This window comes from Lissotriton vulgaris, chromosome 3_1 (assembly GCF_964263255.1).
Source record: "Lissotriton vulgaris chromosome 3_1, aLisVul1.2, whole genome shotgun sequence".
Taxonomy (NCBI): domain Eukaryota; kingdom Metazoa; phylum Chordata; class Amphibia; order Caudata; family Salamandridae; genus Lissotriton; species Lissotriton vulgaris.
This window is the reverse complement of record NC_141689.1, coordinates 2,105,088,065-2,105,106,833: the sequence shown is the minus strand read 5'-3', so window position 1 is coordinate 2,105,106,833 and position 18,769 is coordinate 2,105,088,065. Positions and strand designations below refer to the sequence as shown.

Below are 18,769 nucleotides of genomic sequence, written 5' to 3'. Positions count from 1 at the left end.
CAATTCAGGTGAACCCAGTGCAAAATACTTTTTTTTAAAAATGATTTTCTTCAATTTTTGGAGTGCAGATTGGCTGTATTCAACATTTAGTCCTTTTTTTAAAAGGACATAGATTAGCTACGTGAAACATGGCTCAGGGCCATTATAGCCTATAGCATTATTTAAATACTGCTTGATTATGTTATCGAGGGACTCCCATCTCAACGACGTGGAATGATTCAGGCATGTGAATCTATGAAAGATACCCCAATACAGGAAAACCTTATTAATCTTATAAATTGTTTTACACTAACAGGAAGACACAATCTAATGTGTATGCGTCAGAATAAAAAAACAGAATCTTTGGACTTGTGCCTCGGTTTCTCTGCTTTCGAGACAGTAGTTTGATTGGGTTTGAATATGATCAATTCCTTAACTTGAGCTTTACAGGATCTCCCTAAAGGAGACAGATCCATCATTACCCCCAGTTATTGTGTGTAAAATCTTGGCCTTGTAAATTAGACTTTAAGAACCTGTGGACTTCAGCACAAACATTACTTCAGTATCTGCCATTAAGTTTAAAACCAAATATTGCAATTATGTGAGGAAAAGATGTATTGCACATGTTTGGTCTAACCGTCTTATTGACCTCTTTTAAAATCATAAACAGATTCCTGCTTTTAAGATTATATGGACAATATCATGCCTCATTGTGCTAATAATATTTATATTCAATTCCGTCTGGGTATCCTATCACCCAATTATTTCACATGCAAATAAACTCCGGTACAGTTTCGGTTCAATGCACCCTGTTTACTCAATGTCACCTGAAACCAAAGCCCAAATCCTGTTTCTTTTGCATTTTTTTAAGGAAAGGGTGGATTATTGCTGTTTGTCAGCCAATGAGGTATAGATTTTACTCATACTCTGTGTATACTCCAAACAGAGACAAATGATCTAAATGCTTTTGCACTGTCAAGGTTTTTATTGTATGCATGTATTGCAAGGAAAAGTGTGGCAAAGAATAAACATTGCGAATGATAAAATGATACTACAGAGACTTTTTATGTGATATTACAGAGATGATTTCTGTATAAACACTAATCAGGCTAAATATGTAAATTATTCTTTTATGCGTTTTGAAAGAATTGTTTTCCGATAATAATTTTGGATGATTACAATGACTGTTTTTAATATTTGAAAAAAACACAATTATGTGTTGTAACTGCACCATTTTGGCATGAACTTCCCAGTGACATTTAGGGGCTGATTAAGAGTTTGGCAGTGTGGGATCGGACTGCCATGCCAGCAGCCCACTCCACCAAACTTGTGGTCGGACGCCCAACAGTTTACAAGTGTTTCTCATGTCTGGCTGGCTTTTTTTTGGGAGGTCCCACAGTGGTGTCTCTGAAAATGGGACCCGTAATTGGAAGGCCAAAAAGGTTCCGGCATGGACTGCAAAGTCCATGCTGTGCAGGAACTGGGGTGCATGCACACAAGGGGGCGCATGTTGTCCCCCCTACATGCACCCGATGGTCCAGAGGCATCAGGGGGCTCTGTGGGGCCCCCTTTGTTTTTGCCCCAACACATTTTTGATGGAAGAGGAACCACCATGAAAACCGTGGTGGAGAGAAAACTCGTAATACGCTAGGTGGGACTGCAGCAGTTAAGCCAAACATATTGCTGCCTCAAGACTGCAGCGCCACCGCCAGGGAACGGCAGTCCCCTGGCGGCTGCAGCGGTCCGACCGCCCTAGTAGTAATAGGGCGTTTGGTGCACCAGTGCGGCGGTGGCGTCCCGACAGTCTGGCTGTCCTCAGCCTGCGCGACTTATAGGCCATTAGTTCGTAATGATATAATAAAACACAAATTCATTTAACAGAGAGGAGTAACCTTCTCTTTGCAATATACCTACCTTTGAATCAATGCTGTATCCACTGTCAGGAGTAGACGCAAGCGTCTCAGGAGGGGAACACCGCACAGACCCTGCAGATGTCAAGGATGTGGTGGAGGTTGCAGCACTGCAGCAAAGTATCAGGTAGTTTCTCCATAGTCCAACATAGGAGTCACTGCCTACGACTGCGGTTACTTTTTTTGCATTTATGGGACTGCTAAAAGAAAAAAAATACTTAATTAAACAATAGTCTAAAGAAAAATAATGCACAATTGTAGGAAGCTGGCTCCTTATATGATGTATCAAAATGAGATATAGTGCAAGTAGACGAGGGATATCTTTATGAGTGGACATGTGGTTGCTCCAGCAATCCCAAGGCGCTCTTCTAGGGGGTAGTGTGGTCAGGCAGGCTTAGGCTCATCAGAGATGAGTGTTAGACATTTGCTAATACACATAATTGTCAATGAAGCATGCACACAATTCAATAAGGAGATCCACACCAATTTATAAAAAATAACACATCTTTATATATATTTAGGAACCAAAAATTAACACAGTCAGGTAATTACGTTTTTGAAAAGAAATACTTTTGCATTTAATAACGTTGCTGCAATGTTATCCTATGGGTTACAAAAACTAGTACAGCATTCCGGTAAAGAACATGGACTTGCGAAACCAATCTACGGGGGGGTAAGGTGAGCGGAGGGCAAGGTCCAAGGCACCACCAGCCAGACACCACCAGAGGCACTAGGGCGGCCCGGTACAGGGGTGCAAAACAGTGTGGAGAGCCCAATAGAAGTCAATGGATATCGGTCTTCGTATAAAGAGGCTACAGGCTTTGACTGGCTGAACCAACGGGGGAAGGGGATGGGGGTCAAGACTCATGCTGGTCGGGGACTTAGGGACACCTTTGAGCCTCTTCTTATTGGGTGCATATGTTTTCTTAGGCGTCTGGTTTTTCTTATGGGGAGCAGTCACAGAGAGGTCCTGTGAACAGAAGATGCAGGCGTTGTCGAGAAGTAAACAGTAGGGAAAACAAAGGTCAGGACCAAAGTTCAAGTCTGGATGGTCTGGGGAACACGTTGGCACCGTTGGCCCACTTCAGCTCGGGCTAGGTGGCTCGGCGCAGTTGTGTTTTTCAGTGTTGGGTTTCTGCGGTCTTGAAGCATCACAGCTCAGTCTTTGGGGCCTGCAGGATGCAGGTGGAATAAGCCCACTGTTCCACAAGAGTTCCTGGTTCCTGGGTCAAGTACAGGTGGGTCTCCCAGATTTGGAGACCCAGCAGCTGCAGGATTAGTTGGCTTTTGGTGCAATTGTCGAATTCAGCAGGCAGGCCGACCGGGTTGGCACCAAGTCATTGGATCTTCTGTTCTTGCTCTTTGCGATTCTTCACATCTGTCTTCTTATTTCAGGTCAGCATGATCGGTTTCTCTGGCCCCAGGGGCTCCCCTAAATAAAGAGTTTAGGGGCGTTAGGGGAATGTAGGGTATAGCCAATGGGCTACCTACGCTTGGGGTAACTACGCCCTCTATATCACAACTTCCTGTGGGAAGTGGGCATAGCCCTGTATTAGAATTCCTATGTTTGCCATCTTCAAGATGGCCAACTCTCAAAAGTTGTGTCTAAGAGTGGGCACGCCTCCTTGACTAGTTAATTGTCCCGCCTGGCCAGGTGCCAAAAGGTTCTGGACAAAGGGAGTCCACTTCATCTCCTGTGAGGGGAGCCAGATTCACATTTCAAAGGCAGCAGCTTCCTTGAAGCTCTTCTGCTTTGGAGTGCTAATCAGAAGGTCATTCTGCAGGAGGGGTTATGAACACCCTCTTCCCGAGCAGACTTGGTCTCGGACTTCCTGAGCGCAAAGGCCCTCACCCATGGGGGCCACTAACCAGTCTATGGTGGCAGGCTGGCATGAAACAGTCACAGCAGAGGCTGGCAGGTTTTTAGGGGGCACCTCTAAGTTGCCCCTTTTGTGCATGTATTAATAAATCCATCACTGGCAAGAGTGTGGGTTCATTAATATGAGATGCTTGAAATCAAACATCCCTATTTTCAGTGAAGCCATCATGTAGCTGGGGCTCTCATTTTCACCAGTATCCAGCACATGTACTCAAAATGGCTTCCCTTTTGCCTTGTACTGGCGGAAATAGGGCTGACCAGCATAGAGGCATAGATCATGCAATTTTGCCCTCACATGCAGTATAGTGCACACTGCCTTAGGGTTGTTCGGCCTGCAGTAGGGGTGACTTACTTATGCTCCATGCAGTGTCTGTGGGCATGGTACACAGGGCTGTGTACCATGTCCTGTTTTCACTTCTGTCTGCACCAAGACACCCAGCCTGCAGTGGCAGTCTGTAGGTGTTTGGTGAGGGGTCTTTTAGGGTGACAATTTGTACTGCAGCCCTTAAGGACACTCTTTGGCCTCCTTGCTCTAGGTACAAGGGGAACCACTTATTAGGGACTTACATTGAGTGCCAATTGGAGTACAGTGTTTGGGAGAGGGATCTGGCACTGGGAATCTGGTTAGCAGGGACCTAGTGTAATTCCAGTCGAAATCACATCACATAGCAGGCAAAAAGTGGAGGTGGCCATGTCAAAAAGGGGCATTGTCCCAACAACAATGTTTCTAAAGTTAACTTCTTTAAGATAGAGAATCCACGAGACCAAGAGATTAAATTGCTCAGTCCTTGGAATGCTATCATGACCCAACACTCCAGCTTAAGGTAGCTCGCAAAATGCATCTTATGTCTCAGTTAACTTAGGCTGGCAACTCCTCAAACATTTTGTATCAAATTCTCTATTCCTTCAGCAATCCTAAGGCATGTGAAAACTTGGAGATTCCTTCCCAAAAATTGTGTGATGACATTGCCTTACACTTTGCCCAGAAGATACAACTCATATACGAGAAAATCACAGCAGCTGGTATTTTATCACTGACTCCTATGGGGTTGGACCATTTTGAAATGACGAATCAGCAAAAGTTAGAGCTTTTTCCTTCCATTACCTTAGCAGAGGTTGAAACCCTGATCCACAGGATAAAATCCGGATCTCCTACGGATCATATCCCAGCTAACTTCATTCCATCCTTGGAGAATCATCTGTCCCCAGTGGTGCAGCTCAATATCAATCTCTCTCTTTCAGAGGGATATGTCCCACAGGAATGGAAGGTTGCCCAGGTCAGACCCATCTGCAAGAAATCCAATATTCTGTGGACTGACCTCTCTAACCTTCGTCCCATCTCTCATATTCCATTTTGGAGCAAGATAATGGAGAAACATGTGAACACCCATCTGTCCAACTATGTCGAACTGTCTGGATGCTTAGACTATTCCCAGTCTGGTTTTAGGCCCAAATACAGCATTGAATCTGTGTTACTTACAGTAACGGATAACATTAGAATGACCCTGCATGAGGGCCATTCTATGACTATGGTGCAGTTGGACCTATCGGCTGCGATCGACACGGTTTCCCATAGTGTCTTGCTCAGAAGATTGGAGGAAGCTGGATTAAGAGACTCAGCCCTATCCTGGATGGAAAGTTTCTTGTCGGATCGCTCACAGATTGTTAATCTGGGCCCGTAACAGTCGACTCTGGTGGGTATGACCAAGGGAGTACCTCATGGCTCATGTTTGAGCCCAACTCTTTTTAACATCCATATTGCTCCCTTGGCCAACCTTATGAGGACTTATGGGTTTATCCTCATATCGTATGTCGATGATACTCGGCTCCTCTTTCCATTCAATACATTTTCATCCTTCGTACAACTGGCCTTCTCTAACGGGATGACAGCCATATCGCACTGGATGCAGAATAATTTCCTCCAGTGCAATGTAGGAAAAACGGAGATCATGCTTCTGGGAGAAGGTCCCCTCTTATGGACACCAGATTGGTGGCCAAAGGATTAGGCCCCTCTATCCCTCTCCTAAACTCACAGTTAAAAACCTGAGAATCTGTCTTGACTGTGATCCCAGTCTGAAAGAACATGTTATCCAAACAGCGGGTTCCTGCTTCCATGTAATCAGCCTGCTACGTCAAGTCTTCCCCTCACTTCTCAACTCTGCCCTTAAAACCTTAGTGAGTCACCTGGACTACAGTAATGGTCTGCTGATTTTGACAAATGATGCCTTGCTCAGCAGACTACAGGTGGTGCAGAACACGGCGGCTCGGTTGGTCCGCAATGTTCCACCTCTGACCCCTTCACTTCCCCTTCTTGCGAAATTGCATTGGCTCCGTATCCGTCAACGGATTAAGTTCAAAACATGCTATATTATACACAAGGCTCTGGTTAATTTGGGCCCTTCCAATCTCGCTGAAAAATTCCCGCCTTCCGTTCACCCAAGATCCCTACGTTCAGGTGTTAAACACCTTTTGGTGGTACCGCAAGTAAAAAGGGCCAGATTAGGAGGTAGAGCTCTCTCATATCAAAGACCACGCCTATGGAATGAACTTCCTCTCCCCTTAAGACAGTGCTCTGAACACTTGCAGTTCAGGAAAATGCTTAAGACCTTTCTCTTCTGCCCCTGCTGATCCTGTCGAATGTGCTGCCATCACCTCACAGTCCTGCTGAAGCGCAGAGAGACCCCTTCGGGGGTCGATTCTAGCGCTATACAAAAAATTACAAATGCAAATATGGAGAGTTTTAAAAGTGCATGCCAAATAAACCAGTTGAAGGCATACACACGTTGTTTTCCACAATATTAAAATGCTTGATATTAATTCAGTCAAAATGATTAAAAAAGGACACTTGCTCGGGACAAATTCTCTAGCTTAGCAAATATTGTCACCAACAAGGGGACATCAAAGTCACTAAAATTTGCTAGAGAAATACCGCAAAGGAGCAAAACATCTTCCAAGACGGGACACTGTAGCAAATAAATCATCTTTGGATGCACTGAAACCTGTCAATAGGCAAAAAGTACTGATCATTACAAGCCACAAATGGCTCAGAATGTTAATGTTCAATCCAACAAATAGACCAGCGTATTCAATTCACCCTTCATTGAAGAAAGGTTTTTGGGTGCAGCACTGGATGACTCATGAGAAGAGATTTTAAAAAAGACTGAGGCTGCCAAGAGTGCAGGGAGCCCCACAGACAGTGCATCATTTAGTAGGGGCACCCCAAGCAACAAAGGTTCAGAATGACCACTTTTCGTGCCACAACAATTTATGAAAGCCAACGGTTAGGATCGCATATTTTTACCTCACAAGGGAAGCAACCTGGACAAGTGTGAAAGTCCTTTTGGGGAGAAAGAAACAGGCCAAATGGCTACATGCTTTGATCAAACAAACTTCTCCTAACAAAACTATCCACACAATCCGCACCAGTAGGGGGCAGATAAGAGTTTCAGCAAGATTGGAAAAATATAACCTCTTACAACTTATTCTATTTGTAATACGGCACGGATATTGTAAGAATTGAAAAGGAACTACCCATCATTCAACAAAAAAAATTAAGTTCAAAGTAGACCTCTACAAACCCTTAAAACTAGTCAAAGAAGTCACAAAGAAGGGAGTAACGTACAAAGTCTCACAAAGGGTTATAACCAAGGGATTTAATCCATTTATTTCCAGCTACCAAAATAAAAACCTCAATCTAAGACCCTTTTATAGACCTCAGATTTATGAACAAGTATATAAAAACATTACAATTTAAGATGCCAAAAAAACAAAAAAGTGATGCTAATGCCAGAATAGGTAAGACTACAAGACAATTGATCTAAAAGAGGTCTATTTACATATTTTCTAAAGAAGTATCACTGAAAAATTCAGCACCAAGAGCTTTTAAAACATGTGTTTGTAGAATGGCAATTGAGGAGAAACTGGAACATTCCCATGCTTTCAAGACGATTAGCCAGTCAAGGCGGACATTTTCTGAGGGCTGGAATTAGACTAAAAATATCTTGCTTTTTCCCATAGAGAAGAGCTGATAGCATTAAGGGAACAAGCTCACTAAACCATATATCAAAATCTCTTCAACTGTGATGACAATTTATGAATGACAACATTTTGTATACCTCAGATACACAGTCAGGTTACACAAGACCCCTTTAAAAGTGGCTTATGTACCAAAAGTCATAATCGACAGTCGACTTTGACAACCAAGTGGTTGTCACTAAAAAGTTGGAAAAAATACATGCTGAGAGGCAGAGACTTGAACCAATCTCCACTGTGACCATCATTGCAAAGGCATCACAAACAGAATAGGGTACTCCACTAGGAGTCTGAAAATCAGGATGCTAGACACAAGAGGAGACAGTCTAGCACATACATTTGCTGGCACTAAAGACTGTTTTAATTACTGAAGAAAATGGGCAACACAAAAAGTAAGGGGGTACAGTGTCATATGTTCTGTCAAAACAAATGCAAACTATTTGGAGAAATGGCAATTAGAGAAACACAAATTATAGCAATCCACTTACCAGGAAAATAAAAAAAACAGACAGACCACTTAGCAGACAAAAAAGTATACCAATCAACGTTGAGTTCAATTGAGAGGTGGTATAAAATATTTAAAGTCTAGGTAAGACTGTACATAGACCTTTTTGCAAGATCAGCACAAAATGCCAGGGCTTTGCATACAAGTTTCAACCTAACCCCCACGAGTCTATGGAGCATCTCATTTTTACACAATGTTTGCCTATGCTTTTCCACCAAACCTTATGATTCAATTGTGATCAACAAACGCAAGGAAAGCCAACACTAATGTTGGTGATCTTGAAAAACGTGGTACTCCCACATAAAGGAGATAACAGACAGCAACATAAGAAAAATCTCCGTGGCATTGAATGCACTAACAATGCAGGGGGGGAGTAAACGTCATCCAGATAAAGCAGGCCTCAGTCTGGCAGCAGGACTCCTAAAGACTTAAAATATAGTCATTGCAGAATATGCAGAAGTGTTATGCTGCTAAATACAGAAGATGAAAGAACTTGCAAGGAGACCACACTGCTCTGGTTGTTGCAATACCACACATGGCGGCGCTGTTGTCCGTAAGCACCTGCATCAGCCTCTACTTGATGAAGGAAGGAAGACTTTCACACCAAGCAAATGGTACTCAGATCAACACGTTGGACACATTTTTATTTAGAGCAGAAAATGTGCCGTCCCAGGAGATCGAAATCACTCAGCGCAGACTCTCTTTGAAGGGAGAGAGACATCGCTATGAACGTACTCTAGCCCTGCTCAGACCTTCTGTTTAATCACGTGCAGCATCTGAGAGACTGCCCCCGCTCCCATTCCTAGCCCACTGGTGACCATAATTGAATCTGCTCCCTCTCCCTCACCTATTTCAAGTACCCAGTCAGCGGCCAAAAGGAAAAGAGGCACCAGTTAAAGTTATTGAACAGCCACAACCTTTGAAGGAAACCTGCCATGATAAATGTTTGAATTCATTGGAAGACCATGGCGTTTGGCAAAAAATATAGAAGATGTTGGCTACAGCCTATACTGCTTAAACTAGATAAAATGGAAGAGCGCCTTTCTGTATGGGGGGAAAAATGACCATTCCGAGGACGGTCCAGGAGGGGCCTTGATAAGGAGATGGGGCGAAACGAAACCAGGAGAGTACTAAGCAAGGAGCCCCAGTCACTCAACCTGACCACCGGACCAAGTGCAAGGATCAGTGCTGTGACACTCTGCAATATCAGCTTAGGAGGGGACAAAATAAAAAAATGATTTTCCACCAAAGTCACAGTTACACCCTTGTGGTATGAAAGGTGCTACAACGTAGCAAGGATGGGTTGGGGGATGGAGCTCACGGAGGGCCATCTTGAAAAAGATCCAGCAGGCACACCACTATCCGAAGGAAAGCAAACTGCCCAGAGTTACCAGTCCCTGGATCTTCCTCCAGCATCAACCACGCTTGTTTTGGTCCTGGTAAATGTCCCAGTTTTAAGAGAGGGGCACAGGGAATTAACTACAGCTGATAAGACAAATCTCTCCATTGGCTAAACAGTAACCGTGGGTATTGTGATAGAAGTTCTGAAAGTCGGCACAATTACAATATCATGGCGAGGAGAGTTGGGTGGGTGGGTCCCTCACAAAAAACATATCCCGGGGATTCTATTGCAATAAACTTTAACAAAGCAGTACCTAGGCTCCTGTTAGCTCCGCTGAATGAATCGCCACCACTGAGGTCACAGATTTTCACTTCTTCGCATTATTTTTACAATCACATATCTCCCCATCTGAAACCCTCAGCTAGAGCCCCTACTGTGAGATCTTGCGTTAACCCACGTCTAACAAAGTTGACAAACATGGCTCAATCAGGGGAGCAAGGAGAAGCGTTGGGAAATAGATATGCACCGCTTACAGATCAAGGCCTGTGACTGATGTTTTCAGGCGACTTGGTCCCCTGAACACATTTATATAGACAGGTTTTGTTCATACCAAACAAATGCAGTTCCAGGTTCTGTAGGCAGAGCAATAGGAAGTCTTCTAACACTAATAGCGAATACGCTGCCTATTAAAATTAAAAGATTTGTGGCACCAAGTATACAATTTCATCTTTTATTGGTAGAGGGGGACAGCAACTACGACTAGTTATTAATACATTTATATAATCATTTTAGAGACCTACAAGCAGTGGTGGGCTCCTCAGAAATTGAATTAAGAAGAATTATCAGGAGCATAGAAATCCATTAACATAGTCTGGATGGGCGATTTTAACGGCAGCCATGTAAACACAAATTGAATAAAATTTACGGTCTCGTACAGACAAAGGGTGAGCCGATTCAGCATTTTACACATCACAAATATGGAAATAGCATGCTTTATACAAGAGACTTGGAAGCTGTTAATGGGGCGGTTACAAGAAATGGAGAACTTTAGAAGACCTTCAACAGACTAAACTATGAATCCACAATTATGTAATAGTGTGAAGCTAAAAGCTCTATTCGGGGACTGACATGTCAAATAGACGCACAATTTACAGCTTTTCGCAATCACCCTATTCTCTTCACAGTATTAACGGCAGAGGTACAAAGGACTATATTAATGCAACATATGGAGCAACCTGTTTTGGATACAAAAATAGATACCAGCTAAAATGGTACCAATTCGATAAGGCGAAATTGGTCCCACAATTTGTAGCTGGGAATATGAGGCTGGTCTTAAAATGCCTTGAATATGAGAGTAATACTCCCCCCCTCTGTTTTGAGAGTCTACTCAAGGAAGTGAAAGCAGCCTGGACGTATCTGAAAGCATACTCAAAACTTCCAATAAAACTGTAGATTGATCAAGTTTGTTCTAGAGCCTTAAGAAACTTGCGTAGGACTCTAAAAAACCAACCCAGAGATAGGGTCCAGGTTAAGAAGCTCCACAAAAATTATTTGGTAGCTAGGAAGGATAGGGAAAGGGCCCTAAGAGACGAAGCATGGGAAAACCTAGAGATAGCAGCAGCCTCCAAGAAATGCAAAGATTTCTGGAAAGTGATTAATGCTCCCTTTTCTAAAAGTAAGACTGACCCTTCTCTAGATTCTCATGCTAGTAAAGATCAATTGGTAGCCCATTTTGAAGACATTTTTTACTCCAACACCACCTCCGGAACGGAACGCCCAATTGTAGAATCACCACTGAGTGAACCCTTGACATTTTCAATCCAGGAGGTTAGCAGGGGAATGGAAAAGAGCTCTACTGGAAGGGCACTGGGTCGATGGTGTCCCTATTTATTTTTTCCTTGAGCACCAAGATTTATGGACCGTGCTACTAACTAATGTTTTTTATTAAATAGTAAAATCTACCTCACTGATCTCATGGAAAACTAGTATTATTGTTCCCATACACAACAAGCATATGCAATGCAATAGGTCTCGCATTTACGTGAGTTTAAGCTTTTGTCATTGTAAATTACAATGCCATTTATTCACGTTTTAAAAAACAAAAAAATAGGCATTGTTATTTATAATGCCAATAGCTTAAACCCGCATAAATGCGAGGCCTATTGCATAGCAAATAAAATGCTTGTTTTAACTTGCACTGTTCACAGCAAGAAGGGTCCGGTGGAGAAGGGAGAAAAGAAACATCAGGATAGCGATCCATCCATACTCCTGCTTCCCTCATAAATTGTAACACTAAAACAGTCTCGGATGCAGCAATCCCGCTTTTCCCCTATAAGAGCTGCAGTTCACGTCATTGTTTCCTGCCCCATCGCCTATGAAATCTGGCAGAGTCTAGTCACAACAAAGTGAGTTCATTAAAAACAAGTATTCAGTGTTTGATTCACTTCGAATAATTTCTGTGCAAACCATTTTTCCTAGGTTGGTCGTGGGATGTGCGAGTCACACATGTGTTGTCTCTCGTGCTCCTTCAATTGCACATGCTTGCCTCTTTCTCTGTCAAAGCGCTTAGAAGCCACAGATATTTGGTGCATAGCCATCTATAAAAACAAAGTATTGTTTTCTCTCCTAAAGCCTGAATCCACTTCATTCATACTGCAAGTATGTAAATGTGTCCCTCATTGCTCCTCTCAGCATTTTGCCCTGCTGCAGAGAATCCCTATTTAGGCTCCGCCTTTTACCATCGATCCGTACCGTCCTTCTTGCTGTTAGACGAACTTGCCTTTAAAAACAGTGTCTCCTACAAGGGCCTGACCAGAGCCTTACTGTCCAAATCTGTGGTGCACCGCATGCCGGGAACATGAAAGATATCCTTGATGAACCAGATAATAATGGTCTGTTTTTTTTTATTGAAAGTGCTGAGATTGGAATTTTGCAGCTGCTGAAAGAGCAGTAGAAGGCGATCTAGATATGACTGGGGTACTTGTGGATGCTGTGAATGAATGCGGTGGAAGAAACGAAGCAACAATGATTTACCCCCTGTTGACAAACTGCAAGGGACGCGGACACGTGCAGCAACATGCAGGCAGACACACGGGCGGCCGCACACACATGCAACACTGATGTGCAAACAGGCACCATGTAGCACAGTAGGAATAGGGCTCTGTGTGCAAGTGCATTTTTCTATATATAGGGTCAAAAACAATTTCCCGTGAAGAAAGCACTCCCCCCACACCCTACCACTTCTCAGGCTAACATTGGGGGTGGGGGAGGGGGGATTTTTATCAGTTTTGTGCTGGAGTAAATTGACCATGCTTTCCAGAGTGGAAAGGAGAGGGTGAAGATTACAGGACACTGACAAACGCTCATCTGGGGTTGTTCCCGAACTTCCAATGCAATCCACACTTTTTAAAATCGGATTTAGGGCTATGGAAAGCGGGCAGAGTGCATGACTGTGTTCTCGAGGCGTGCCAGCCGAAACAAGCAGGTTCACATGCTAATTATGACAGAAAGCACAGTTCACGTGCAACAAATATGTATGTTGCGGCAGAGAAAGAATGAACAAGGTAGTGCTGGCCCCAGAGCAGGGGGGCGAACGAATACTCCCTTCAACAAGCAATGCTGCACGAGTTATGTCAAGCTACTTGTTTTCCCTTTCAAGATATAGACCAAACCCAAAATACGTTTCTGCAGCAGGGTTAAAAAAAAGTTAACTTCGAGTAGGGAGGGAGCAAGCGGCCGAACCATAATAAATCAAGCGCCCAGTGGGAGACGCCATGCGCGTACACATCGCCTGTTCGGCGGCGGGCACGCACATGGTTTTTCTCCCTTCGGGAACGAAAGCGACGACAATAGAGTCTCGCCAGCGAAGCAGAGCAAGCTCTGCATTCGCACGCAAGACCTAAAAAGGGTGACAAAGAAAAGCCCTAGAACTACAGACCAATCTCATTGTTGGATACCACGGCAAACTTAATGGGGCTTTAACTTCTAAATAGGCTGGAAGAATGGGTCAATGAGAAGAGTAGTCTGATGCAGGCACAACATGGATTCCAGAGTGGTAGAAGCACTATAGACCAGTGCCTCAATTTACCCGTGATCCACTCCCAACTTTAGAACATAATGGAGGAGTTGGGGTGAAGCCTGCAAAAATTGGTTTTATTCAGCAACTCTATTTTGACGCCACTGCCAGTGTAGGATTTATGAAACATGGGGAATGGATCCGCTCATTTAAGATCCGAAGGGGTGTCAGACAAGGGTGCGTGCTTGCACCCTTTTTATTTATAACTAATGGTGTTGAAGCAGCACTCCGTGGAGCAACTCAGATGTCCCTGAATTTGAATTCCTAACTGTACCGATACTCGCATAGGACGATGATGCAGTATTAATTGCACGAACAAGGGTGGCCCTAAAACGATTAATAAATGCCCTAGACGTCCTTTATGTCTTCACTGGGTTTAAGGGTAAATTAAGAGAAGTCCTTTATCCGTACAGTAGGGACGCCTGTGGTAAAGACTGCACATCATTTTGAGATAGGCCAAAGGAAATTAGAGGTAGTAGAATCCTTTTCGTATTTAGGGGTTCATTTTGATAACAGAGTTGGGCAAATATGGTGAAGAATAGGGTACTGATTACGGAGAGGAGTTTGGAAGCTATAATGGGTTTTGCAAAAAGGTTGGGCTCAAAACCCCTCACCACTATGAATAAGATATAACCGGCAAAGTCACTTTCAGTTGCTATTTATAGAGCAGGTATATGGGGTTTGGTCTCTGTAACCCTACTTCAAATTTTAAAGGATACATTTGACAAGAAAGTACTTGCTCTTCCTAGTTCGTGATCAAATTACATTTACCATTTTTACATCAGGTCTATCCTATACAACAGATATTAGGATAGCGCAGGCGCCTTTGTGGCATTCTGTATGGCGTAGGACCACAGTAAATCTAACTCTGATTATAATTAAAAACTGCCTAGCCATGGATAATACACAAAAAATTCCCTGGCTCCAGTATGCTTTAGGGCTGGAGGAACTATTTACTACCCCGAGTATGTGTAAAACAATTTTGAAGCAAAAGTTGAAGTACATCTTCTCAAAAGAAGCCTATGAGCAACAAAGAGAAAATAGTCTAAAGAAAACAGTGATGTTGTACCAACTAATACCACCAATACTAGAGGGTGCCTATCAATATTTAGAGTATTGGAAATGGGCAATTTAGATTTATCCTGTTGAGATTCAGAATGAGTCGAATTCCGGGGATGTTAGGCTTTCCTGTGAAGAGGTATAGAAACACTGTCCTGTCGCCTTGCCCCTGTGACAAGAGATCGGAGCAGTCTGACCTTCATATATTATTTTTTGCTGACTTATGAGAAGGAACGATCGAGATTCATAATCCCAATCGCAAGGAAACTCAAAATTAGGCAATGTTGCCCGCTTTATTGTTTTAAAAAACCTAACCATTCAGTTGTTTAGCGATAGCTTCCCTTTTATTAGCTTGTTTAAGAAGGAAATTTTTTGCCATCAGTGCTCTTGAAAAAGATTAAAGCAGCTCTTTTTAGTGTCCATACTTTGATATTTTAAACATGTATGTATTTGATTAATCAATGTAGTTGTTTCTTCCTATTTTTGTAATCATCTCATTTTCTATAAGTTTTAAATGTTTTTTACTTATTTATTGGTTCTGAGCCTCAAAGATTATGGTAGTAGCTGCTTCTTATTTTGCTCTGTTCTTAAGACAAATCTGAATGAAACGGTCTTTGTAATATGGTTTTACATATGCATTTTATATCCTTGTGCTTTTATGATCTGTAACTTCTAACGGATCGAATAAAGAATTAATTGATTGAATGAACCCCAAAGATGGCAGGAGCTTCACTGCAGTCTCGAAGTGGTTGATGACTGCATGGGGCGAGGTCACATTCAGCAGGCAGTTGAGTTAGGGGAAGATCGGGAATGCTGACCACCGAAGGTGTGCTGCCACCACCGCCATCACTTTCATGAACACCTAAGGGTCAATGGTGAGACCACACAAGAGCACAGCGAGTTGAAAATGCTCCTGTCCTACTACAATCCCCAGGTAGCATCAATGAGCCTGGAGTCCAGGTATATGGAAATAGGCATCCTGTAGGTCCAACACCACCATCCAGTCACCAGGATCGAAGAAAGACCAGACTAGGGCCAGAAGCACAAGTTACTACTTGTGTAACAATATATCTGTAAGAGACATTAGTTAGTGATAGATTCCTTACCTTAGAATATCCCCAGGCGTCAGACTGGATCCGGAAACTTTTGCGTAGCAATACCCCTGCGCGCTGGTAGGCGTCGTCTGCGGCTCCGCGTCCGTCGTCGGCGTCGTGAGCGCCGGGATGACGTCGGAGTACTTAGACGGCGCCCATGCACGCTGACGTCAGTTCTGATAACACAGCTTTTCCGCGCCAGATACGCAGAGCCATGATAGAACTAACACTGGTGCCATGAAACTAGGGCCCTGAAAGGGGATGACCCTAACCCTAGATATCGGTTCGCAGAACGGGGAGGATGGGTGGGCGGTAAGGAATCTATCACTAACTAATGTCTCTTACAGATATATCGTTACACAAGTAGTAACTTGTGCATCTGAAAGAGACACGTTAGTGATAGATTCCTTACCTTAGAATAGATACCCCAGCAATACCAACCCCGGAGGTGGGTCTGCGAACCAATATCACACCAGAAAGTCCTGGAGGACGGAACGGCCAAAGAAGCCATCCCTCCGGACTTGACTGTCCAGGCAGTAGTGTCTTGCGAACGTGTGCAGCGAGGCCCACGTGGCTGCCTAACAGATGTCCTGCAGGGGGACACCGCGGCCCAGGGCAGTTGTCGTTGCCGTGGCCCGAGTGGAGTGAGCCCGCAATCCAGCCGGGGGCTCCTTCCTCGCCATGGAGTAACATGCTTGAATACACAAGATGATCCACCTCGAGATGGTCCTCTTGTGCACAGCCTTTCCCTTCTTCGCGCCCACGTAACCAACGAAGAGTTGGTCATCCACCCGGAATTGGCGTGTGCGATCTAGGTAGTAGGAGAGCGCACGTTTTGGATCCAGACGGTGGAGCCTCTCCTCCTCGTTCGAGGGATGCGGAGGCGGAAAGAAGGTGGGCAAGGTGATGGACTGCCCGATGTGGAAGGCCGTGACAACCTTGGGCAGAAAGGAAGGTCGTGTACGTAACACCACCTTATCAGGATGAACAGACAGGAAAGGTGGAGAAGAAGAAAGGGCCTGGAGCTCACTCACCCTCCTGGCAGAGGTGATGGCAACCAGGAAGGCCGTCTTCAGAGTAAGGAGACGAAGAGGGCAGTTATGAAGCGGCTCAAAGGGAGCACACATCAGATAGGTGAGAACCAGATTCAAGTCCCACTGGGGCATCACAAAGGGAACAGGAGGGAACATATGCGTGATGCCCTTCAGAAATCTACTCACAATAGGGGACTTGAATAAAGAAGGCTGATCTGGTAGCCTCAAGAAGGCTGATAGAGCAGAAAGGTACCCTTTAAGAGTGCCCAGAGCAGAGCCCTGCCGGGCAAGGGAAAGAAGAAAGAGCAGCACTTCCGAAAGGGGTGCAGAGAGAGGATCCACAGCCTTTGCTGTGCACCATGCCACAAATCTGTTCCACCGGCAGGCGTATACCGACTTTGTGGAGGGACGCCTGGCTGCCAGAATGATATCACAGACTTCGGGAGGCAAGTCAAATGGCCTCAACTGCCGCCGCTCAATCTCCAAGCTTGTAGGTGGAGACTGGACAGGTTCGGGTGCAGGACCGTCCCCTGCTGCTGCGACAGAAGGTCCTCCCGAAGAGGCAGACGAATCGGGGGATCGACTGACATGCTGAGTAGCTCGGGATACCAGTATCTTCGTGCCCAGTCCGGAGCCACAAGGACGACCTGGGCCCGGTCGCGCCTGATCTTCTTCAGCACTCTGGGCAGAAGTGGTATAGGCGGAAAGGCGTACAACAGACCGCAGCTCCACTCGCGACGAAAAGCGTCTCCGAGCGAGTGCCGCCTTGGAAACTCCAACGCGCAGAACTGCTGACATTGCGCGTTCTCTTCTGTGGCGAATAGATCTAACCAAGGCTCTCCCCACTGTCGAAAGAGACCTTGCGCCACGTCCGAGTTCAGACGCCATTCGTGATCCATCATGCACCGGCGGCTGAGTTCGTCCGCCCTGGCATTCAGAGAGCCTGCCAGGTGTTGAACCACCAGGGTCACGCCCTGATGTTCCAGCCACTGCCAGAGGCGCAGAGCCTCCTGGCAGAGGGTCCACGACCCCACACCGCCCTGTTTGTTGCAGTACCACATGGCGGTGGTGTTGTCGGTGAACACTTGCACTACGCTCCCCTTGACAGAGGGGAGGAATGCCTTCAGTGCAAGACGGATCGCCCGCAGCTCCAGAAGGTTGATGTGGAGCCGGGACTCCGCCAGAGACCAGAGGCCTCTGATCTCCGCCTCTCCCATGTGGCCTCCCCAGCCCTGGAGGGACGCGTCCGTCACAACTACGTGCTCCGGCTGGGGTAGGGAGAGGGGTCTGCCACTGACCCAGTCGCGGTCCGTGAGCCACCACTGCAGTTGCTTCGCAGTGCCCTCCGAGATCAGGACATGATCGGACAGGTTGCCCTGATGCTGGGCCCACTGAAACTTCAGGTCCCACTGCAGAGCCCGCATCCGCCACCTGGCGTGACGCACCAGAAGGATGCAGGAGGCCATCAGCCCCAGAAGCCGCAGCGTCAACCTGACCGAGACCCGGGATAACGGCCTGAATACAGGAATCAGAGCCTGAATATCCCGAACCCGCTGTTCGGGTGGGTAAACCCGAAACTGCGCCGAGTCGAGAACCGCTCCGATGAAGAGGAGCTTTTGAGAGGGACACAGGTGTGACTTCGGCACATTGATGGAGAACCCCAGCAAGTGCAGGAGGTCGGCCGTAGTCTGGAGGTGGCTGACGACTGACTGGGGCGAGCCCGCCTTCAACAACCAGTCGTCGAGGTAGGGGAAGACTGATATCCCCTGCCTGCGCAGATGGGCTGCGACCACCGCCATCACCTTCGTGAACACCCGCGGGGCGCTGGCAAGGCCGAAGGGGAGCACGGTAAACTGAAAG

At 45.4% G+C, this 18,769-nt stretch overlaps 1 protein-coding gene across 11 annotated transcripts in view; it reads right to left on the bottom strand.

Annotated features, from left to right (window-relative positions):
• Window positions 1–18,769, bottom strand: part of FRYL (FRY like transcription coactivator) — a 2,483,143-nt gene that overhangs the window by 1,521,537 nt on the left and 942,837 nt on the right. For all 11 annotated transcript variants that reach the window (XM_086962669.1, XM_086962670.1, XM_086962671.1 and 8 more), the window contains one exon: window positions 1,894–2,089. In XM_086962669.1, the coding sequence (XP_086818795.1) occupies window positions 1,894–2,089 (196 nt within the window). The remainder of the gene's footprint in view (window positions 1–1,893; window positions 2,090–18,769) is intronic.